This window comes from Diceros bicornis, chromosome 31 (genome assembly GCF_020826845.1).
Source record: "Diceros bicornis minor isolate mBicDic1 chromosome 31, mDicBic1.mat.cur, whole genome shotgun sequence".
Classification (NCBI taxonomy): Eukaryota; Metazoa; Chordata; class Mammalia; order Perissodactyla; family Rhinocerotidae; genus Diceros; species Diceros bicornis.
In genome coordinates, this window is record NC_080770.1 from 32,853,231 (window position 1) to 32,879,205 (window position 25,975).

The 25,975-nt window shown below is 41.3% G+C and overlaps 1 protein-coding gene across 3 annotated transcripts in view; it reads right to left on the bottom strand.

The window, feature by feature from the left end:
- TRIM44 (tripartite motif containing 44) overlaps positions 1 to 25,975 on the bottom strand; it is a 110,422-nt gene that overhangs the window by 78,950 nt on the left and 5,497 nt on the right. For all 3 annotated transcript variants that reach the window (XM_058527144.1, XM_058527145.1, XM_058527143.1), the window contains exon 2: positions 9,580 to 9,657. In XM_058527144.1, the coding sequence (XP_058383127.1) occupies positions 9,580 to 9,657 (78 nt within the window). The remainder of the gene's footprint in view (positions 1 to 9,579; positions 9,658 to 25,975) is intronic.

The window sequence follows — 25,975 nt, forward strand, 5'->3', positions numbered from 1 at the left end:
ATGTGAGACAGCTGAACAGTGGGGAGGTAGATGCTGTGAAACTGACAGCTTGGGGCTGACTGCATGACTGTGTATCTGACTGCATTAACTCAGTTTCAACTGTTCCTGAATAACCTTAGACTGTGACTGTCATGCCTGCCTCAAAACAACAACAACAAAAAACAACTCTCAGAATCTGCTTATGCTATTAGGAAGAAAACAGAAATGCCTTATTAGGTAAAATTTCCATTTGGCAATAATGGCAGATTGGCCTTCAGGATTTCAGTTTTCTAAATTAGCGTTCAACGATGGAAGTGGATTCAAATCATAAAAATGTATGCATTAAAAGGGATAACATTAGGTGAAAAAAGCAGGATACAAACTATATATATATGTGTGTATATATAGTCATATAGTTCTATACATATATATATATATGCACATAGAATAATAGTTATATAGAGAGACTAATACTAATTTTCTACTGGAAAGGCAAAGACCATAATATTAACTAATTTTTTCATTGGTGTGTTTCAAACTGTGGTGTCCTGATCATGTGCATCAGAATCATCCAGGCTTCATATTAAAAAAGCAGATCTCAGAACTACCAAATTAGATGCTCTGGGTGAGGCTCAAGAATCTGCATTTCAAAAAATAAAGCATTCAGGGGCCAGCCTGGTGGCACAGTGCTTAAGTGTGCGTGCTCTGCTTCAGCGGTCAGGGGTTTGCAGGTTCGGATCCCGGGCACAGACCTATGCACCACTTATCAAGCTGTGCTGTGGCAGGTGGCCCACAAATAAAGTAGATGGATGTGGGCACAGATGTTAGCCCAGGGCCAAACTTCCTCAGCAAAAAGAGGAAGATTGGCAGCAGATGTTAGCTCAGGGCCAATCTTCCTCACCAAAATAAACCCCAAAAAAACAAGTATTCAAAGCTCACAAACCACTGCTGGTAGAAGAAAAATGCCTGACTTTTTTCTTTCTTCTTTATACCTGTCTTTATTTTCCACATTTTTCTACAAAGAACATGTATTACTTTTAAAAGCAGGAGATGAAGAAATGGGGAAGTCGTTTTGTTTTGACAAAGGCAGGGGAATGGTGACGGAGGGCAAGAGCTTGTTCCTCCTCTTTCCGCTGCCCAAATGTCGACAGAGGATAAAAAGGGGCCACATTTGCTTGTGGGTGGATTCCATTCCTCTGAGCCTGGATCATACCTGAGAAAGCACAGGTACTGTCCCCTTTTGGTGTCCTCCATCAATAAGGGGACACCACTGAAACACTTGCCTCAGTTCTTCTTTTAGCCAGGCTGAATACTCTGGGGCTGTCATGGCTCCTTTGCATCTCCCCACATTTTCTGTTAGAAAAGGCCATTCTCCAGTCCTGGAACTCCTAGGATTGTGGTGACCTGTGGCTGCACAATCCAGTAAAGGGAGGTAAGAATGTAAGGGACAAACAGTCAGTGAAGAGCCATACTGCTAGCAATGACAGGCTATATGTATATGTATCTACTCAGCCATGGGTTCAACAATAGCGGGGGCTGAAGAACATGGAGTAAGACAAATCTGCAGTTAAGTCCTGGTCCCACCACTTACTAGCAAGCTATTTAACCCCTCTAAGTCTTGAATTGCTCATTCACAAAACAGGGCAAATAATAATAGTTCCTTTCATAGGGTTGTTGTAATAGATATTGCATATCTATTACTACGTGCCATGCACCATGCTAATAGGGCTTGAGGATACAGAAACAAAGTAAACAATTCATGCCCTCCAAGATTACTAATTACAACTTCATTTTTTATGAAGAGTACAGAGACAGGTCAATAATTCTAACAACCTTCCACCCAAGGGAACACTTTTTGAATGAATTAACTAGATAACTGATGCATCTCAATCCTCTGCTTCAGTTGTTGAATAAACACTGCCCCCATGAATGCTTCTGTCTTGGGGCAGGGCAAGGACCAGCAAGAGGCCTGGCTTGACCCTGGTGAATAACAGGACACTAACAACAAGAATTCAAGTTAGGTTTTGCTTACATCCATTACTATTTGTACATGCAAAACCTATCAAACAAACAAGAGTCTGATTAGCACAGAAGAGTGAAGGACTGGACTGTGTTCCATGTCAGTGATACAGCTGTTAAAAATGACTGTAAAGTTCTCTTGCAATTATAAAATGCTAAATAAAAACAAAATAAGAAAATAATTCTCCGATCTTTTTAACTAATTTCATGTTGCTAGACAATTCTTTGGTTTCACAACTCACTAAGAACACCTTTACCAACTGGAGAAAAAAAGGAAAAAACCTGACATTTTAGGCAGTCTTAGCGTGACTAGATTCCATGTTTAATCCAACTCCAGTTAGACAGAGTAATGTGAGCCACTTGATTTGAGTCTAAGACGCTTTTTGTTGAGAATAACTTCGTATAAGTTTAGTATGAATTTGAGATACACAACTGTGTTTTTAACTGTTTCAAGCATGCCAGCTACAGGAAACAATGAACAACACGTCTTAGAAGGAAAGAAAAGCAATCAACATATAATAGAGAAAGTAGCTGTTATTAACTGCATAATAAGCGGTTGGTTTGATTGAGCTTAGCATGTTATGCTTTTGGTTCAGTGCTTTCTGACAGATTGGACAGGGCGAAGGAAGGGAATCAATTTGTTTTCTAAGCTTCAGTTTCCTCTGGGTAAACTACGAAAGAACGCATAGTCACTACAAATGAAAGCTGTAAAAAACTCAGAACACTTTAAATTTCCTAAAAATCCAGTTACAGATGGAAAGATAAACACTCCCTCCATTAACTACATCTGTTAAATTTCCCTAACATTCACCATAAATATAAGAAATCTATAGAAAAAAATTCTGCTTTGTGCAATAGATGTTTCTGAAAAGGTTGGGTGAAAAAAAACTTTGCCAACTGGATCATGTCAAACACATTAGGATGTCTTATTATTTAAAAGACCACTTCCAATTAAACAAACTAAAGATTGTTTGTTATTAAAAATAATCTCTTGGGGCCAGCCCAGTGGCGGTATAGTGGTTAAGATTGCACGCTCCGCTTTAGCAACCTGGGGTTTGCGGGTTCGGATCCCAGGTGGAGACCTACACACCGCTCATCAAGCCAGGCTGTGGCGGCAGCCCACATACAAAATGGAGGAAGATTGGGTTAGCTCAGGGCCACTCTTCCTCAAGCAAAAGGAGGAAGACTGGCCACAGATGTTAGCTCAGGGCCAATCTTCCTCACCACACACACACACACACACCTGTTTCCACTGTACACAAAGTTCTAGATCCCTAGGTATACACCCTTGAAAACAAGGCTCACTACAGCAACATGCACGCACACAACCCCATCTGCTCCTGAGCTTTCTTTACCAAGCCCCACCGGCTCCGAGTCCCATCCTCAGGCTTGCCCCTAGTGGCTGGGGGTTGATGTCTCCTCTGGTTTTAGAACTCAGCCCACTCCAGGACCATGGCATGGGCCTTGATCATCCTCCTAAATCCTGACCAGGACTCCTTTCCCTCTTTAGGCTTTGCTATTTCTCTGCTGGACATGACGGTTTAAAGGAATCCTGCCCTCTCAGGCCGCCTCAGCTGACTTCTCAGTCCACCTCCCTTTCCCCTCCCCTACTCTTTTGCTACCTTGGCTCAATTTATTTGTTTTCTAAGCCTGGATTTTTATTTATTTTATTGTTTTTCAAAGTTGAAACCACTTGGACTTATTTACAAGGGTTCTTCTGGCTATTTGCTGAAAGGAATGAAAAAAATCAAAATAAGAAGGAAGGAAAATAGCCAAGGTACAGCACAGTCTCTAGTACCCCCAGACCCACTGAATCAGAAACTCTGGAGCTGGGCCCAGCACTCTGTATTTTAATAAGTCCTCCAGGTGATTTTCATGCACATTAAAGTTTATGAACTACCAGTCTGGAAGAAAAGAGGGAGTCTGACAAATATTTTGGACAAAATGAGGCATCTCACTAAGAAGAATTAAGTCTATATTACTGACACAGAAGAATGTCTAAGATATTCTGTGTAATAAAACCATTGGTATAGTATAATTTTTGTAAAAAATCTTACAAGTGTATTTCCACACTTGGCCTAGAAAATGGCCTAGAAGGTTATATACCAAATTGTTAATAATGGTTAACTCAGGGGAAATTCATCTTACTTTTCCTTTATGGATATCTGTATTTTTTTTGTTGTTGATGTTTTAATAGTTTTTAACATTGTGAAATTTTGGGTTGTACATTTTTGTTTGTCCATCACCATATATATGACTCCCTTCACTCCTTGTGCCCACCCCCTATCCCCATTGCCCCTGGTAACCACAATACAGTTTTCTCTGTCCATGTGTTAGTTTATATTCCACATATGAGTGAGATCATACAGTGTTTGTCTTTCTCCTTCTGGCTTACTTCACTTAACATAATACTCTCCAGGCCCATCCATGTTGTTGCAAATGGGACGATTTTGTCTTCTTTTATGGCTGAGTAGTATTCCATTGTATATATATACACCACATTTTCTTGATCCAATCGTCAGTCGAGGGACACTTAGGTTGCTTCCACTTCTTGGCTATGGTGAATAATGCTGCAATGAACATAGGAGTGCATAAGCCTCTTTGGATTGTTGATTTCAGGTTTGTTGAATAGATTCCCAGTAGTGGGATGGCTGGATCATAGGGCATCTCTATTTTTAATTCTTTGAGGAATCTTCATACCGTTTTCCATAGAGGCTGCACCAGTTTGCATTCCCACCAGCTGTGTATGAGGGTTCCTGTTTCTCCACATCCTCTCCAACATTTGTTGTTTTTGTCTTGGTGATTATAGCCATTGTAACAGGCATGAGGTGATATCTTAGTGTTGTTCTGATTTGCATTTCCCTGATGATTAATGATGTTGAACATCTTTTCATGTGCCCATTGGCCATCTGTATATCTTCTTTGGAGAAGTGTCTGTTCATTCCTCTGCCCATTTTTTGATCAGGTTGTTTGTTTTTTTGTTGTTCAGTTGTGTGAGTTCTTTATACATTATGGAGGTCAACCCCTTGTCAGATGTATGTTTTGCAAATATTCTCTCCCAGCTGGTGGGTTGTCTGTTCATCTTGATTCTGGTTTCGTTGGTCTTGTAGAAGCTCTTTAATCTGATAAAGTCCCACTTGTTTATTTTTTCTTTAGTTTCCCTAGTCTGGGTAGGCATGTCATCCGAAAAGATTCCTTTATGACCAATGTCAAATAGTGTATTGCCTATATTTTCCTCTATGAGTTTTATAGTTTCAGGTCTCACCTTCAGGTCTTTGATCCACTTTGAGTTAATTTTTGTGAATGGCGATAGCAGATGGTCCACTTTCATTCTTTTGCATGTGGCTGTCCAGTTTTCCCAACACCATTTATTGAAGAGACTTTCCTTTCTCCATTGTATGTTCTTGGCTCCTTTGTCGAAAATTAGCTGTCCGCATATGTGTGGTTTTATTTCTGGGCTTTCAATTCTGTTCCATTGATCTGTGTGTCTGTTTTTGTACCAGTACCATGCTGTTTTGATTACTATTGCTTTGTAGTATGTTTTGAAGTCAGGGATTGTGATGCCTCCTGCTTTGTTCTTTTTTCTTAGGACTGCTTTAGCTATTCGGGGTCTTTTGTTGCCCCATATAAATTTTAGTATTCTTTTTTCTATTTCCGTGAAGAATGTCATTGGGATTCTGATTGGGATTGCATTGAATCTGTAGATTGCTTTAGGTAATATAGACATTTTAACTATGTTTATTCTTCCAATCCACATGCATGGGATATCTTTCCATTTCTTTATGTCATCATCGATTTCTTTCAATAATGTCTTGTAGTTCTCATTGTATAGGTCATTCACCTCCTTGGTAGGATTTATTCCTAGGTATTTTATTCTTTTTGATGCAATTGTAAATGGTATTATCTTTTTGAGCTCTCTTTCTGTTAGTTCATTATTAGCATATAGAAATGCAACTGATTTTTGTAGATTGATTTTGTACCCTGCAACTTTGCTGTAGTTGTTGATTATTTCTAATAGTTTTCCAACGGATTCTTTACGGTTTTCTATATATAAAATCATGTCATCTGCAAATAGTGAGAGTTTCACTTCTTCGTTACCTATTTGGATTCCTTTTATTCCTTTTTCTTGCCTAATTGCTCTGGCCAAAACCTCCTGTACTATGGTGAACAGGAGTGGTGAGAGTGGGCAGCCCTGCCTCGTTCCTGTTCTCAGAGGAATGGCTTTCAGTCTTTCCCCATTGAGTATGATGTTGGCTGTGGGTTTGTCATAAATAGCCTTTATTATGTTGAGGTACTTTCCTTCTATTCCCATTTTGTTGAGAATTTTTATCATAAATGGATGTTGTATCTTGTCAAATGCCTTCTCTGCATCTATTGAGATGACCGTGTGGTTTTTATTCTTTGTTTTGTTGATGTGATGTGAGGAAGATTAACCCTGAGCTAACATCTGTTGCCAATCTTCCTCTTTTCGCTTGAGGAAGACTGGCCCTGGGCTAACATCCGTGCCCATCTTCCTCTACTTTATATGGGATGCCGCCACAGCATGGCTTGACAAGAGAGAATTGGTCTGCACTGGGGATCCGAACCTGTGAACCCTGGGCTGCCGAAGCAGAGCACGCGAACTTAACTGCCACGCCACCAGCCCGGCCCCTGTATTTTTTAAATTTATAAGCATATATTATTTTATAATTTAAAAAATTGGTTAACCTAGGCATCTTCTACTCCTCTCTGGCAAAACTCAGAGATACAAATTCACTGAGTCCCCAGCCGACTTCAGTGTCTGGACTAATCGTGCTTTGTGATGCTTCAGGGAATTTTGGAGGAAGTGAGGCAGGGATGGTCCTCAGTGCTCCAGGACTCAGTCACTGCCTCCATGTAAAGCTGCTGTGCCAGGGAATGACAGGTCATAAAGCTGAGAGAGTCTGCCCTTCTTAAATAGGCCAACCTAAAAAAAGGGATGGTGGGTTCTGAGGGAAAACAGAACAAACTAAAAACTTAAGGATTCTCTTGGAAGACAGCAATCTATTTCTGGAAAAATTTTCTTTGTTGCATAAATTATGTATCTAAGTGTCCCATTTTTCAGCCCCCCCCCCCCCCGTGATCTGGCAGTCATCCTGCAATTACATTGGTCCTTCTTCAAGCTGGCTTTAGGTATATATAGCATTTGCATATGACAGACCAGCAAGAGGCTTAAAAATAAAACAGACTGATGGGAAATAATCCAGGGCAAGATAAAGAGAAGATAAAAGAGAGGTGAGTGTGTGTACCTATATCCAAGACCAAGTCAGGTCCTAACAAACATCCTTTAGCTCATGATGCATCATGGGAAATCCTGAAGCTTCCACGGGTTGCTCTCATGGGACCACTCAACTCTCTCACCAAGTTTCCCATCAGAAGCACTGTATGCACTCATAAAGGATCCCAAAGCACTTTACTTGTATTATCATCACGTAAAGAAGCCACTCAGTGTAATCTGTACACATCCTCTAGCTCTCTACCACATGTGGGTGTGGCAGAAACAGAAAATACAGTTGTCTCCTTCAGGACCACTGTTGTCCCAGAAACCAGAAAACCTTGGTAAAAAAACTTTCAGTAATCTTTAACTGGTTCATCCTCACTAAAGGAAAACTACTTACACCAGAAGTCTTTCTACTCTGAGCTAAGAAAATTGATAAAGCTTACCCCAATCTTTTTCCATCAAGATACTCTCTATCTCTGGAGCCTTAATTAAACTAGAAGACAATACTTTCAATACTGTATGAAGAGAAAATTATTCTGTAGACTGGTGACTGCAGCCACCTTCTGAAGAGCCTGCCATTGTCTGGCCCTGCCTCAAATAATGTTTCAGATTAGAAAACAGAAGCACAATGTGATTATAGAAAGGTAGCAAGGAGATGAAACCCAGTGATTGTTCTGTAGCATGATATAAAAGAAAGAGCACAGGCACTTGAATCCCAGCTCTAAATTATACCAGGTTTGGGGCAAACGGCCCTACGTCTCTGAGCCTCAGTGTCCTTATCAATAAAATGGAAATAATAAGCTATTTTATAGGGTTGTTGCAATAATCACAAGTATGTAAGAGGAGGGGGGAATGAGCAGTTAGTGTTTAATGGGTACAGAATTTCAGTTTAGATGATGAAAAAGTTCTGCAGATAAATGGTGATAATGTTTGCAAAACAATGTGAAGGTACTTAATGCCACTAAACCGTATATTAAAAATAGTTAAAATAGGGGTGTAGTGGTTAAGTTCCCACGCTCCACTTTGGCGGTCCAGACTGTGCAGGTTTGGATCCCGGGTGCGGACCTACCCACTGCTTATCAAGCCATGCTGTGGCAGGCGTCCCACATATAAAATAGAGAAAGGTGGGCACAGATGATAGCTCAGGGCCAATCTTCCTCAGCAAAAAGAGGAGGATTGGAAACAGATGTTAGCTCAGGGCTAATCTTCCTCACCAAGAAAAAAAAATAGTTAAAATGGTAAATTTCATTATGTATATTTTACTGTAATTTTTTTTTGTGTGTGAGGAGATCAGCCCTGTGCTAACATCTGCCAATCCTCCTCTTTTTTTGCTGAGGAAGACTGGCCCTGGGCTAACATCTGTGCCCATCTTTCTCCACTTTATATGGGATGCCACCACAGCATGGCTTGCCAGGCAGTGCGTCGGTGCACACTCGGGATCCGAACCAGCGAACCCCAGGCCGCCGTAGCGGAGCACACGCACTTAACCACTTGTGCCACTGGGCCGGCCCCTACTGTAATTTTTTTTAAAGGTATGTAAGGCTCCTAGCACAGTGCCTAGCTCTTAGTAGGTGCTCAAGAAATGCTAGTCTTATTCCCCTTATAAAGAGCTTTAAATTAAAAAAAAAAAAAGGAGATAAAAGTCAAACAAAATCGTGCTCCTTTCCCTATTGAATTGTCAGAGGCTTTGACTCTCAGGTAAAGCCAGTCAGCACCAACACCAGGTAGTGCCACAGTAAGTTTCTGGGTAGGAGAAGGAAGGCTGTGTTAGTCATAATCCCTCTGGCATGTTCAGTTCCCAGTCCACCCCTACCCTGAATATCAATCGTACAGCCCCTAACTTCTTGCAAAGGAAGCTGGGAAGCTTCACCACTTCCCAGACCATACTCCAGGTCATGAGAACAAAAGCATTCCCAGTAGCAGCTGGTTGCTGTAAGTGGGAGAGAGACAAGACACTAGCGCTGAACACCAACTGGGTGGGTCTGGAGCCTGTTCCAGCCCCAGCATTAAACCCATCAGTGTCTCAGATGGTTTTAATGGCTGGATTTAATGGACACAGAGGACTGGAGTCTCAAAGGCCCGGTAAAGGAAGATTAAAAATGCACTTGTCTGCAGTTCAGGAAAAACAGTTAATGATTATGTGTTTTAAGTCATAAAATAGAGAAGTGGAAAAATAGATGACTTATCTCTAGGCATATTAGAACACTGGTTTTGATGGGCAGGCTTAATTAGATCTTGATGCAATATTCAGATAGATGATCATTAACATCCCTTGAACTTAGCTCAAGGAGAATGAAATACCTGGGGTACCAACATCCAATCAATTCCAAAACAACACTTACTTTAGGGTCTGAGCTCTTGAACTTTAACCTTTCCACCAACTCTATCATAGCCGCCTTCAGTCCGCCTGAGTCTTTGCTCTAGAAGAAAGAAAAGTCAGAGGTCATTAGACAGCATTTTGTTGCTCTCTCGAACACAAATAGCATTTCATGGGACAATGAAATGGAAAGCAATTTTTTCTTCTTATCAGCCAAGAGAACTAAACGACTAAGGAAAGCTGTGTTGCCCCTCTTTCTCTTCTCCATGGACAAAGCGGCACAGGACATAAATTGCCCACTGACCTGAGAAAACTATTGGAATGAAAATTAAATGCAATTTGTAAAGGCTGACTCACTGCTTCATCACAGGGCTCAATTGCGCCAGAGTCCACTGAGGGCCGAGGTTCTGCAGAAGAGATGTCTATGTTATGACCCAGTGATTTTTATTTTGAGCTTCCACATACCAAATACAGAACTTTGCAATATTAAAATATCCTTAGAAAAAGAAAAATAAAGAAAATGCCCAGAGATTTAATTGGAAATAGTATTACAGTGTGCTGGGTGAGTACAGGTTTTGCGTCAGACATATAAGCTTTCAAATTTTGGGTCTGTCATTAACTAATTGACAAACTCAGGCAAATTACTGACTTTCTTAAAACCTTCTCCCTCTTCTATAAAATGGGAATAATAAATAGTGTTGTTTTGAGGGTTTGTAAAGGAATTAGCACAGTGTGTGGCACATAGTAAGTACTCAATGTCACCTAAACTATTATTATTATTGTTGTTGTTATTGCATTGTAATGATTTAGAGTAGCACAGTCCAATAGAAATGTAATATAGCCATAAATGCAAGCCACATATTAATTTTAAGTTTTCTAGTAGCCACAAAAATAAAGTGAAATTAATTTTAATATATTTTACTTAACTCAGTATATCCAAAATATTATCATTGCAACATGTAATTTTAACAGGAGGTATGTTATATATTTTTTTCATACGAGGTCTTTGAAATCTAGTGTGTATTTCACACTTACAGTCCAATTCAATTTGACTAGCCACACTTCAAACGCTCCAAAGACATATATAGCTAGTGACTACTAAATTGGTCAGCAAAGATTTACAGCACAGACTCTAGAGCCACATTGCCTGAATTCAAGTCCCAACTCTACCACTAGCTGTGTGACCTTAGGCAAGTCACTTAGCCTCTCTGTGCCTCGGTTTCTTTATCTGCAATATGAAGCTAATAATGTTACCTATATCATAGGATCCTAGTAAGATTAAATGAGCTAATATATGTCAAAGTGCTTAGAACAGGGCCTGGCACATGATAAACACAATAAATGTATGAGACATTTTTATTATTATTGTCTGACTCTCTCACAATGTTTTAAATTCCTCTCACAATGTTTTAAATTCCTTAAGGACAAGAATTACATCTTTTATCTCTGTATCTGTGCCCAGCATCAAGAAGGTGTTTGAAAAAGTCTGCTGAACAAATGAACATGCAATCTTAAGACATGAATGCCCTAATAATAATACATGTGGGGAGCACAATCTAAAATCACATGAATGAGTTTAGTTTCTTATCGCAATTCCTCTGTGGGACAAGGTAGCATTATCACCCTCATTTTTCCAGTGACAAAAAAGAAGCATGAAGGAGTAAAATGACTGTCATTTTTATGGGGCAAGGGACAATAAAGAAGTACAATATAAATAAACACTACAAATAACTGTTACTTAACATTGGCCTCAGAATCAGTGATATTTTCTAAAATTGCAGAACTAATTCTAAGTCTTCCAAAACAGGAAATACTTAGTAAGACCCCATCATACAGATTAAAAAGGCTAAATCTTTTTTCCCTCTAACTTCCTTTCTCTCCCAAGTCTATACAGCAAAAGTCTGATGTAACATGACCGACATCCACTTTAGATGTGCTCTCCAAACACAGCTTAGTTGACATTCCCATTCTAGCTGTGGTCCTAAATTTTAATAATTTGTATTTCTAAAATGATGCTTTACAACTCTCCAAATTTCTTCACCAATTTAAATCTTTAATCTCTATAGTCTCACAGCAGACAGCTGGGAAAAGGAATCTGGAGGTCATGTATCAGGAAGCACGTGAGACCTGAACTCAAAAAAGGGTTAAGTTGCCAGACACAATCCCGCTTTTATGAGATGATCAGACAATAAAGCCTCTCTGGTGATATCATCCCTCTAACCCGCTTCTCATTGGCTGAACAAGCAGGTCACTTGTCCCTGGAAAGCTCTCTCCCCCCACATCCCAGCTGCCAGCGCCCATTTTAAGCTTTTCAGCAAGAGCCTTGATATATCATGACTTCCTCCCTGGCTCTAGAGAACAGAAAGGAATGCACCCAACTGTGCCTTAAAACATTCAGAAAAGAAACAGGACAACAAAGGAATCCCTAAGAAGCAGAGAGCTGTCTGCAGGCAGATGCGCCTTGTGTAGAGAGATAAGGGAACCCTTAAGCCTTCTTTCATAAAAATACAGCGTGTCAGCAGAACCCTTCCTCCTTTTCACAAAGCATCAGCAGCACTGCCTACCCAGGGCAGAGACAAAGGAGAGGCAGAGACTCTCCCTTCAGGAAAGGCACCCATTCCACCTCTCCACCCCAATCTCTGTGAGAATTATTCTCAAGATTAACTGGGGTCTATACTGAGCCACCCTCTAACTGGGTGGTGAAGAAAACCTTTTTCAATGGCTTTATTTTGGCTGAGGAAGATTGGTCCTGAGCTAACATGGAGGACCCTGGCCCCAAATCCACCTCCTTTCCTTTCCCACACCCCCCAGTTCCTTCCTACCCCTCAAGGGGCCTGTAGACAGGGGTTCAAGTTAGTGCACCCAAGCTCTGGGAACATCCTTCTCGAGCAGTCACCCCTTGGCCACACCTGGAACCTAGGAATGCACATATCAGAGGTGAAGTCTAATGGCTTGATCCATGTTTGGGAGGACAGACTCAGAAAGAGGCTCTGCAGGCCCTGGAAGCAAGTTCAGGACATTTCATCAGGTAATTCTTGGGTCCTGCATACTTGGAGAGTGTTCTAGAAGGGGATGGGCATGGCCAAAGGAAAGGTCCCCTAAAGCATGGTGCATAGGGCAGGGGCACAGGGTTGTCTAGATCTAAGCTGGTATTTGAGTATGAGTGTTTCCAAACCATAAGGTGGTATCATGTTTTAATTAATTTGTTGGCAGAATGCAGTCATCAGTCAAGACGGAACAGAACAGGAAATTGTACTCTCACACTTTCCTACTGTGGTAGAATAGAACAGCTGCTTCTGAAACCTGCCTTCTAATTGAGAAGTGGACCAGGATAGTAACAAAAGGCAGGCTAATTCTAACCTTGCAGACATTTGGTTCCATATATGGGCAGATTCTACATCAGTCCTTGGGGCAAGCACTCAGAGTGGCAAAGAAGTGAGAGTCTCCTGACATTGCTTTTCTCCACCTCCATCCCACCCAATGCATTCCAAAGACACAGAAGTTCAATGTGAGCATATCTTGTTTATGCACTTCTTTCCTCCCCCAAGAGAGTGTAGAATAAAAAGAGACAAGTGCTATGTTGTAACACCCACTCCTCAAAGTTTGATCAATCTGTGGAGATGTGAGATACTTCACAAAAGCCAGCTCCTAGGGATGAGTAATAATGCCTTACACTTGAAGGTATCCTTTACTCTCCAAAGCACTTTCATATGCTTTTTCATTGGCATTACACAATAAACCTAAAAGGTAGTGTATTCTCACTTTACAGCTGAGAAAATGACTGGTGGAAATCAAATGAGGAACCTGAAAATCACAGAGCTCATACATTCTTTCACTGGCATTTCCCAAGAACATAATAACTAAGAGGTAGTATATTCTCAGTTTACAATGAAGAAAAGTGGTTCTGTGGAAGTCAAAAGATGTCCCCCAAATCACAGAGCCACTCAGTAGCAAAACCAAGATCAGAAAGATCCAAATGAAAGAGATTTATAACGTATACAATGGAAGAGGTTGGTATCAAGAACACTTGAAAAAACACATAAGGGATTCCTATAAATAAGTTAAAAAAAACCAAATAAGCCCCAAATAAATCCCAACAAAGGATATGAACATAACAGAAATGTGAAATGACTAATAAACATATTAAAAGATGTAAAAGATGCTCAAAATTACTTGTAATTATCATTTCTTATCCATCAAATTGAAAAAAATGGGGCCGGCCCAGTGGCGCAAGCGGTTAGTTGCGCGCGCTCCGCTGCGGTGGCCCGGGGTTCGCCGGTTCGGATCCCAGGTGCGCAGTGACACACTGCTTGGCAAGCCATACTGTGGTGGCGTCCCATATAAAGTGGAGGAAGATGGGCACGGATGTTAGCCCAGGGCCAGTCTTCCTCAGCAACAAAAAAAAAAAAAAGAAAGAGGAGGATTGGCAGATGTTAGCACAGACCTGATCTCCTTACAAAAAAAAAAATAGAAGAAAAAGTTTTGATCTGATAACATCAAGTAACGAGGGGCTTTGAGGAAACTGGGAACTTTCATATATTGCTGATATAAAATGACAAAGCTACTTTGAAATCACATGCCTAACAAGTCCATTTCTCTCTTTTTCCTCCTTTGGTCAAGGAGGCATACACAAAAATATTTATTGCAGCACTGTTTGTAATAGTGGAAAACTGCAAACATCCTAAGAATCCATCAATAGTGAGTGGCTAAATAAACTATGGAATGAACAAACTATGGAATATGATATAACAAATAAAAAGAATGAAGTAGATCTGTATGTACCTGAATACAAGGCAAGACATACGTTGAATTTAAAAAAAAAACAAAAACCTTGCATACTATAAGTATCATTTATTTTTTAAAAAAAAACACAAAACTATTATTTTCTATGGGTTATATATGTATATAAAAGACTAGAAAAGCAATGATTGGAGGGACTGGTCTCAGGGATGGTAGTAGGGAGAGTCTTAGACTTACCTAAACGTATTCCTCTCGTCTAATTGAGATTTAGCACACAAAAAGGAGGCGGGGGAGGCAGGGAGGACAGACCCAGGGCTTCTGTTTCGAGGGCCTCCCTCCATGAGTTTGCGTAAGTGTAAATACTGGGGCACTGTTCCCTGTGCACTGCAAACATATGAACCAGCAGGTACGAGAGAGGGTTCTTTACCTGGTGTTCACATATGGATTTCAGGGAGTTTGAAACCCCCAAAACTGTAAGTAAAATTTGAAATGTAAATGCACTTTTCTAGGGAAAGAGAATTAGCTTTCCTTAGAATCCCCCAAAAGTAAAGAGCACTGCACACACAAAGAGAAAGAAGATGCAGGTTCTATTCCTAGTTCTGCCACTAACTGCTGTGTGAGCTTGGAAAAATCATTTTACATCTCTGGGTTTCTGTTTCTCAATCTGTAAATGAGGAAAATGGACCAAATCAGAAAGTACAAATTTGCAGCCTACAGAAATTTGTTTTTAAATTTATTTTTTGCTTTTAGAGTGTTGTCCTACACAGCATACCGGGAATTTTAAATTAGCTGCCAGCATTTAAAAATCAGGAGACATGACCTAACAATAAAGATTTCCAGCTTCTTTTGAAACTCTGAAGGTATAACTGCACTGGCCCACTCCACACAGCAGCAACTGGCTGAAGCTGGCGAGCAGCCCCGGCTCCAGGCCAGGCTAGCTCCCTCCCGGCTTGCTGCTCTCATTTACGTTACCTTTCTGGTCCCTGAAATATTCGTAGTTACCACCCTAGAAGCAACTCTCCATGAAATTTTTCTACCTCTAAGGGTCCTTCTATTTGAACTCCAAAAAAGTTGGGATGTCTTTCTTCAAAGGGGTTCAGAAAAACCTCATAAACACATGTCCATCCACTCACCCCAAAGCACAGAAATAATGCAGCTCATTCTAATGTAAACATCCTTCGCAAATGGGCAAGAGGGGTCTGGCCCAGCGGCGTAGTGGTTAAGTTCGCACACTACACTTCAGCGGCCTGGGGTTCGCAGGTTCGGATCCCGGGTGCTCACTGACACACCGCTTATCAAGCCATGCTGTGGCGGCGTCCCATATAAGGTAGAGGAAGATGGGCACAGATGTTAGCCAGGGCCAATCTTCCTCAGCAAAAAGAGGAGGATTGGCAACAGATGTTAGCACAGGGCTAATCTTCCTCACAAAAAAAAAAGAAAATGGGCAAGAGGCAGAAACGAAGGTGGAATATGGTAGGCAAAAGTGGCATTAGAACACGAAGTACTTCTTGACAACCAGTCTCTGTACTCTTATGGGAGTCAGTTTAGTCTAATGCCAATAACCAGCTGGGCATAGAAAGAAAAAGTCACCTGTCAGTAGAAATGTAAATGTAGATCACTTACATATCCTAAACTGGCTCTTAAATACTGAATTCTATATTACAAAGTGTCAGAAGATGCTGAGTTCAGAAAGAATATTGGCTGCCCGTTTTGTTTTTTCCTATCCCACTGGCCTTGTGTTGCTACCATGCTTTTAAAAAAAAAGAAAAAAAGTTGGGGCCAGCCCGGTGGTGCAGGGGTTAAGTGCACATGCTCCACTTCGGCGGCCCGGGGTTCGCAGGTTCAGATCCCGGGCATGCACTGATGCACCGCTTGTCAAGCCACGCCGTGGTGGCGTAGCATGTAAAGTAGAGAAAGATAGGCACAGATGTTAGCCCAGGGCCAATCTTCCTCAGCAAAAAAAAGAGGACAATTGGCATGGGATGTTAGCTCAGGGCTAGTCTTCTTCAGAAAAAAATAAAAAAAAAAATCAATCCAACTTTCTGTCATTTTTACAAAAAGGTTTTGTTTGAAAGAAACAGTGGAAAAGGATTGAAAGAATATATAAGAAGTCCTCCTAAGGAATCAAATCAGAAAGCAAAGCCTTGTCAAAAGGAAATGAAACTGGGGCCCACCCAGTGACGAAGTGGTTAAGTTCACATGCTCCATCCACTTCAGTGGCCCGAGGTTCGTGGGTTTGGATCCTGGGCACAGACCTACACACAGCTTGTCAAGCCATGCTGTGGTGACATCCCACATATAAAAAGTGGAGGAAGACGGGCATAGATGTTAGCTCAGTGACAATCTTCCTCAAGCAAAAGAGGGAGATTGGCAACAGATGTTAGCTCAGGGTCAATCTCCCTCACCCCATCGCCCCCCAAAAAAGGAAATGAAACTAAATTTTAGTATCACCATGCCACATACAAAAAGTCTTTATCTTCTTCACATTACTTGATTTTCCAACTCCAAAACCACTCCTGTGGTTTTGGCAACCACCTTTATATATTTGCTCATATCCAAAATCATTTTTGGGTCTGAGAAAACCCATGGCCAAGTTATGTTAGACCTAACTCATGTATATGCACACTCAGCTGCTCTTCACCATCTCACGACTCCAAGTCCCAGCAGCAGCGCTGCTCCCACTCTTGCTACCCTACACTCCATTCTCCACAGGGCAACCAGAGTGAATGCTGAAGAACATAAATCAGAGCACTCATTCCCGTGCTTAAACAGTCCGCGGCTACTCAGAATGAAATCTACAATCCTTACCACAGCCTACTTGGTAGTCTGACCTCATCTACCACTCCCCCAGCCCCACTCTTACTCGCTGTACGCCTGCTGCCCCTTTTATCCCTCAGTAAGCCTGTTCTACCTTGGAGCCTCGCACTTGCTATTGCCTCCAGTTGGACCCCTCTGCTCCCAGATCTTTCCGTCACTGGCTCTAACTATGCCCAGGTCACTACCTCAAAAAGGTTCTTCTCAGATCCTTAAACAGCCTCCCTCTCGTCCCCCATCCCACTCACTCTCTTTCTTCTTCTTCTAGTTTGTTATTTGTAGTACCTACCATTATTTGAAATATTATTTACTGTTTAACTTGCTTACGTCTGTTTTGCTCATACAATATAAGCTCCATGAGACCAGGGACTTAGAAGTGTTCATTGTTAAATTCCCTACTGCCCAAAATACTCCCCTTGATTGATTGAATAGAACAAAGGAAAAAAAACATCATGCCACTAACTTCAAACAATATATAAAAATATCTTAATAAATACTCTACCTCAAAGAACTGTGGTAAAAATTAAATGAGATAATATGTAAGAAGTTTATAGTATAGAATCTGGCACATACTAAGTTCTCAACAAATTTTAGTTATCATTGTTGTTACCATTATTATTAACAATATACTGAGAGACTGACTACTAAGTATCTGGTACTGAGCTAGAGAAGTGCTGAATAGAAAAATATGAGCAAGACAATCAATTACTAATCAAAATACTCTGTAAAATATCTAGGAAGAAAATTTCAGAGAGAAAGGAAAGTTTTAGAATATTCAGAAGTATTTATCTATTAAACATCTTCATACAGGTGGAAAATATCAGGAGAATGTGTCAGTACAGCTTAGAAAGGTTAAATGTAAGTGGGAATAATTGAGAATAGAAGAAAAATGGGATGGTGGAAAGAGCATGTACTTTGGAGTCAGACCTGGATTCAAATCCTAGTCTTTCCACTTATTAGCTTGGGGACCTCCCACAGAACTCAAACTCTTTAAGCATCAGTTTCCTTACCTGTAAAATGAGAAACATAATAACATAGCTTATTTGTGGGAATTGTATTAGAGAGCAACTGAAATAATGAAAGAAAAGCATCTGCCCCAAAAGCACTCAGTAACTCTTACTACTCTCATCTCTGGAAAGAGCCTCAAAATTCAACAGCAGACAAGAGTTTCTAAACTCTACTGGTTTTATAACCGCAGCTAAAGGTTTCATTCTTCATACACATGAAGTCAGAATCTGCCTCTCAACACAGGTTATACTCTGCCAGGGTTCACAGAGACCCAAGTACAGACAGGAGGACAGTAGGGGTGCCTGTAACACTGCCCCCCTCAATGACTGCTTCCTGGAGAGAAAATGGAGGCTATTTTCTAACCAGAAAGTAAAGGGTGTTCTGCCCCTGTCTCCCCTCCACTTCTGTAAAAATTTCCCACCGTTCAGAATGTAAAACAGAATTTAAAGAGGACAACCAGCAAGACTTGTGAACCTAAAATTAGACCTACCAGCTGTGTTTTGGTTAGCTAGTGCATAAGGCACCAGCAGGAGCCTCTTCTCTGAAGACAAGTTTCTCACCAGCCTATCTACCCACCAGAATAGAGCAGGCAGAAGGAGGAGAAGGAGAGGGGGCTGTACAGTTTTCACCCAAAGAAACTTGGTGTCCAGAACTTCTACTGCTGCCAGACTAAGCGGTCTGGACTTGAACTCAGGATAGAACCTTAGATGGCTCTCTAACAGTAACACGAGTAAGAGCCACCAATTGCTGAGGGCTTATTATGTTCCAGGCACTGTGTTCAGCTCCTCACACGCATGCTCTTGTTTGCCTCACTAAAACCCAATGAGGAGAAACAATTACCATGCCCACGTTACAGATGAGGAAACCAAGACTCAGAGAGGCTGAGTGAATTATCCAACAGGTCACAGCTAATAAGTAGCAGAGACAGGACTCAAACCCATAGATTGCAAAGCCAACTAAGACAAGACTACTTGGTCCTTCATATTCATTCTGCCACTTTTCCTTAGTAACAGACCCCAGCTTTTAGCTGGACACACTGTGGCCTGGAGAAAAGACTGCTTCCCAGCCTTCCTTACAACTAGATAAGGTCACGGGACTGAATTCCGGCCAATGAAACATCAGTAACAACGTGTGCAACTTCTGGAGGGTTCTCTTAAAATAGAGAGGTGTGCCCTTCTTCACTTTCCTATGCCTGCTATCCTGGAACTTGGATGTGCTGGCTGGACCTCCAGCAGTCATCTTGGGCCATGACAACAACTACACCCTAAGGACGGCACAGTGGAGCTGGAAAGAGTCTAGATTCCTGATAACTTTATGGTTCCTCCACACCAGCCTTAGACGGCCTACATCCAGACTTCTTTTACACAAGAGAGAAATAAACATCTATGTTGTTTGAGTTGCTGTTATTTTAGATTTTTCCAAATTACTTCATTATTTTAGATGCAGTTGAACTTAATGTAAACACTGATAAACTAAGCAATACTGTCTTTTTCAGTTCTTCATTGATGCTGCGGGACTAGGTGAGATTATAATACTTCACATCATACATTTCCCAATATTTCATGTACATCTACTATCCGACAGGCACTGTGGTAGGTGCTGGGAACACAAAGATGAGTAACATACAATGCTAGCCCTAGAAGAGTGTATAACCCACCCAGGACACACACACACACACACACACACACACACACACACACACACACACGGAAAGAAATAACATTGATACAGTATACATACGGTATTTAGTGCTACAATAACTATCCACAGGCTGTTGCTATGGGAACACAGAGGAGGGCTACCTAACAGCCTAGTCTGTATCTACCGAGCAAAATCCTATCCATCTTTGAAGGCCTACCTTGAATACTACTTCCTCCAAGAAATCTTCCCTGATTTCATGCCTCCAGCAGAAATTAATTTCTCTTTTCTCTGAACCCCATAGCATACTGTTTGTACCTCTCCTCTAATATTTACACAAAAATAACCAAGTGAAAAGGCTGTTTCCTATTAGATTATAAGCTTCCTGATGTCAGGAATCTTTCTTTATTCTTCTCAATATCCATCACACAGCTCACCATAAGTGCTCAAAAATTATTCAGATAAATAAAATTAACTTAAAAAAATCAGTCTTTGACAATAAAACTAACTATATGCTATAGTTTGGACATATTATAATGAATGTTTTCTCTAATATTCTATTGAAGTTAAAAACAGATTACTCTGCTACCCGATCAAAAACTAGCTAAACCCATCTGAAGTGAGTTTTATATATAACTGAATGTTTAGCAAGAATAATCTAGCACATTATAAGGTACATCAGAGTTACTGCCCACACGGTTATTTGCCATAAATTATGGATTGAGCCTTTAGTATACTTGGAAGATTTTGTTTGTTTGTTTGTTTGTTTGTTTTGTGAGGAAGATCAGCCCTGAGCTATCATCCGTGCTAATCCTCCTCTTTTTGCTGAGGAAGACCGGCTCTTAGCTAACATCTATTGCCAATCCTCCTCCTTTTTCTTTTTCCCCCCCAAAGCCCCAGTAGATTGTTGTATGTCATAGTTGTACATCCTTCTAGTTGCTGTATGTGGGACGTGGCCTCAGCATGGCCGGAGAAGCGGTGCGTCGGTGCGCGCCTGGGCTCCGAACCCGGGCCGCCAGTAGCTGAGCGTGTGCACTTAACCGCTAAGCCACGGGGCCGGCCCCATTGATTCATTTTTTGACATCTGAAAAGGGCATCAATATTGATTTTTTCCCCCCTGATGCTATGTTGGCTTGATCTCTATCATAGTGATACACACACGCCCCCAAAAAGCAAAAAGAAAACACGCGTACAAAGGAATTCTGTGTTTCTCACCCCATTCTCATCTCGATCCCATGTATCAGGACACAAGTTTTTGTTCCACTCACTCTTTATCTCTACTCTGTCTCCTCTTCTGAGAGGTCCACGAGCATCTGTGCTCCTTCTTGCCACATAACACGTTTCGCCCCTGGCTCTGGATGTTAAAACAACCAACAGGAACAGCTGCATGAAACTGAGCTGGCCATCCCAGTCTGAACTGTAACTTCAAGCAAAAGACATCCTGAGCAATGACACAGATTGATCTCTGGCTTCTCAGTCTTGGGTCAGACGCAAAGGAAGAGAAAACGTGGGTATATCAATGGGCAGGGCAGGGCAACTTCCATGTCGTGGGCTGTGGTCAAGAAACGCTGGTGCTACAGGAACACAGTCCTTTACCCCCAGAGGGGCTTAAGAATAATAAGCCTACTGCATCAGCAACCTTACACTGAAAAGCAATTGTCTAATAGTATAAAATACCCGTTAACTCATTCTATTTTGACTGAGAGGAAAGGGAAGAGGAAAAGAGGGCACTAGATTCCTGGGAAGGAGAGCAGGGAAAGCTTGGACCTTACTCTCAAGAGTCAGCTGTTAAGACCCCTGGCTAAGCTCTGCCACTGTCCAAGCATATGATGCTGGGCAAGTTATTTGATCTCTCTATGCCTCCATTTCCTTCCTTTGTAAAACAGAAATAATAATAAAATGTACCTCTAGGGTTGTTATGAGGATCAAATGAGGTAATATGTATAAAGCACTTAGAACAGTGCCTGGAATATAGTGTTGTATAAGTGTTAGCTATTAATATTATTAATCATTTTTCAAGAATCAGGCTGCACTCAAAAGTTGACTAGTGAGTAAAGGAAGGACAAGGAGACATTTTCCAGGCTTGTGCATGAGATATTATATGATCCTTGCTCATTGGACACCACAGAAAAGAGGGTCAGAGATAGAAAGTGGAAACAGAAAACAGATGGGCCGGCCCCGTGGCTTAGCGGTTAAGTGAGCGCGCTCCGCTGCTGGCGGCCCAGGTTCGAATCCCGGGCGCGCACCGACGCACCGCTTCTCCGGCCATGCTGAGGCCGCGTCCCACATACAGCATCTGGCAAGATGTGCAACTATGACATACAACTATCTACTGGGGCTTTGGGGAAACAAAAGGAGGAGGATTGACAATAGATGTTAGCTCAGAGCCGGTCATCCTCAGCAAAAAGAGGAGGCGTAGCATGGATGTTAGCTCAGGGCTAATCTTCCTCACAAAAAAAAAAAAAGAAACAGAAAACAGAGACCTTTCTGTTCCATCTCCCAGACATCAACAGTAATAAGTCATCTTGATAGTATGTACCCTTAACTGTGGTCTTCCTCCCATAAGCAATAACTACAGTCTAATCATAAGACCAACCCAAGACAAATCCCAACAGAAGGACAGTCTACAAAATACCTGAACATCCCCAGAGACTTTGATTTAATTGGCTGAGGTGTGGCCAATCACAGGTACTTTCTAAAGAATCCTCCTCCACAGGTGATTCAGAAATGTGGCACCAAGGTGAGAAACATACTTAGCTTGCTGACCTCACCTCCTACTCCTTTCTCTCCACTACTCCAGAAAGACCTTTTCGCTGTCCCTCCAATACTCCAAGTTCACCTCTACCTTACAGCCTTTGCATTTATCATTCTTTCTGCCCTAACCACTCTTTCCCAGACTTTTTCTTAATTCTTACATTATAAGGTATAATTTTAATAATGAACATTGTGTGAAGAGTCCAAGCTCTTAATACAACACAATTAGACGGCTTTCCCCTCCACTTAACCTTGCAGAAGCCCTCTAGGCTCTCTTTAATGAAGGGCCATCACCACGAATGCTGAATCCCCTGAAAAACCGAACTATTGTAAAAGGGACTCCCATAAGCTCAAATTCCCTCCATACAGTAGTATATTCACCTGTGCTAGTAGTACATTATGATTGCTAGAACTATGTTATTCCTCTCACTTCGAGAGTCAACTAATCCCTTTATGAAGAGTTGTATGAACCAAACCAATCGTCTCTGCTATGAATCAGCGGACTCTGCACAAGCAGCACTGAATGGTAACACAATAAGAGTGTCTCCTAAGATCTTTACAAGATCTCATAACTCAGGTCTCTGCCCAAATGTCATATGCTCAGAGATGCCTTCCACATCTACCTTATCAAAAAGTAACCCTCTCCTGCTACACCACTCACTCTTTCATTACTATACCTGAGTGTTTTCACAGCACATACCACCATCCAAAATTACTCTACCTCTCTCTCTCCCCAGCTGGAGGGTCAACTCCATGAAAGCTAGGGCTTGGTGTGTCTTCTTCACTGCTTACTTCCAAGACTTACTACAGGTTAAGGAGGTACATTTTGAAGGGTAGACTGAGATGGGGAATCCCAGAATTGCAGGCCTCAAAAAACTTTCCATAGAACCATTTGGGGCAGCTCCAAATGACGCCAAGCCATTCCCTTTACATTACTCTTAGCTTTTGTCTTTTTCTATACAAATAAACAAGACACTGATTGAAGCATCGTGTAGCCAGTGCTTCATAGTTTTATTAGAAGGTGCTGCAAATCCTTTCAGACAAGAACAATAAAAAATACAAATAGGTACCTTACAGCAGACCTTCACCCTTCTGCTTCCCTAGCAAAGCTTCCTCTTATGAGCTAACTAAAGGGCCAGAGCCACTGACCAGTATGGGATACAGCAGTGGCATACTTCCACCTCCAGCCCCTCCAGATCACAGCTGTTCTGAGCATATGCCTATATCCTTCCAACCACCCTGCTACTAGTGGGCCCTCACCAGCTCCCCTCTGCAGTTGTTCCCCACGTCACTTAACCATTTTTCTCCCCAAATACCACCTTAAAGGCACACTCAAGGGCAAGGGGTGTGGCTTCAAAACTTTTGGATCTGTCCACAACAAAGCCATGTTAAGAACTCCACAGATGCTCCTAAGTACTTGCTGAACCCTACCAATCACTTCTTCCTTTGCCATTTTATTTATTTATTTATTTTTTCGTGAGGAAGATCAGCCCTGAGCTAACATCTGCCAATCCTCCCCTTTTTGCACATTTATTGAGCACTAACAATGTGTTAAGCATTGTTAAAGTGTCTTATCATAAACTAAGTCATTTTATTCTCACAAAAACCCTATTTTATTTTATTTCTTAACTTTATACCCATTTTATTGAAATGGAAACAAAGCCAAACTGTTACATAATTTGCCTAAGGTCAAAAAGCAAGTGGCAGGGGCCAGCCAAGTGGTGCAGTGGTTAAGTTTGGAGCGCTCCACTTCTGTAGCCCGGGGTTCGCGGGTTCGGATCACAGGTGCGGACCTACACTACTCATCAAGCCATGCTGTGGGGGCATCCCACATACAAAATAGAGGAAGATGGGCACAGACGTTAGCTCAGAGCTAATCTTCCTCAAGCAAAAAGAGGAAGATTGGCAACAGGGGTTAGGTCACGGACAATCTTCCTCACCAAAAAAAAAAAAAAAAAAAGCAAGTTGCAGAGCTAAAATATTTCTTGTCCCTCTCTAATCCCACGTTGTGTTTTATCTTTTTTTTAATAGTCTTTTTAATTTTGTTACTTATTTTTCATGTTTCATTATGTCCTTTGTGTGTGTGTGTGAGAGAGGAAGATTAGCCCTGAGATAACTTCCATTGCCAATCCTTTTTGTTTGTTTGTTTTGAGGAGCAGGAGGATTGGCCCTGAACTAACAGCTGTCGCCAATCTTTCTCCTTTTTTCTCCCTGAAGCCCCAGTAGATAGTTGTATGTCATAGTGGTACATCCTTCTAGTTGCTCTATGTGGGATGCTGCCTCAGCATGGCTTGACAAGAGGTGTGTAAGTCCACGCCCAGGATCTGAACCGGCGAATCCTGGGCCACCAAAATGGAGCACGCAAACTTAACCACTACGCCACTGGGCCAGCCCCTATTTTTTTATTTATAACACTTATTACCTGTTTATTTGCTGATTTGTTCTTCTCTATTTCCTTCTAATACAACATAATCTCTACTAGAAGTAGGGACTTTTTTCCATTTTGCTCACTGCCACATCCCTAGTGCTTAGAAAGCCCCTGCCCTTGGCCGATGCTCAATAAATACTTGCTGAATGCAGTTTAACAAAGATCCTCTTCTCTCACCACCATCATGCAGTGCCACTTTCCATATTCCAAGGGACTTACTCTCTTGCCAATACGCAAATGTACATTGCCCTCAAAACATTTGAAACTGGAGGCAAACTGAAACTAATGAAAGCTGCAACCAAACTCTGACCAACCTCAAATCTTTATCGGATCAAAATGATTAGCCTTCATCCTAGCTGCCTAACAGAGCAAATAGCATGCCCTTTCTGAGGGGAAAAAAGAAAATATTACTCTAGTTTCTACAGTTTTTTAAACACAATGTCTAGTATTGGATGAAAAATGAGACATGAGAAGAATCGTGAAAATATGACATATAATCAAGAACCACACCCCAAATGATTCAAAGAAATGTATTTTTAAAAAATAACCAAATAGGCATTCTAGAGTTGAAAAACACAATATCATAAATTAAGAATTTAATGAATGACACACAATGCAGTATTTGCAGCTGTAAATAAATAAATAGGCAGATTTATGGTGTGATTTCCAAGACACACCGCTAAGCGAAAGAAGTAAAGCATAAAAAGAGAATTTATACTGCCCTAAAACCCATAATTCCAGACACTGGACATCAGACAAATCAAAACTGAGAGACATTCCACAAAACACCTCACTAGCACTCCTCAAAACTATCAAGGGTCATCAAAACAAGAAAATGTAATGCGGCCATAGGATCCTGGTACAAAAGTCACTGGAGGAAAAACTGGTGAAATTTGAATAGGGTCTGTAGGTTAGTTAGTAACACTGTTCCAATGATAAGCTAAGCAAAGCAGAGTACAGGAAGTAGCTCTTGATCTGAGCACATTTGCTGATAGCAAGAAATAGGGCTGTGCATTTGATGGCATGTTCAGAATGAGAC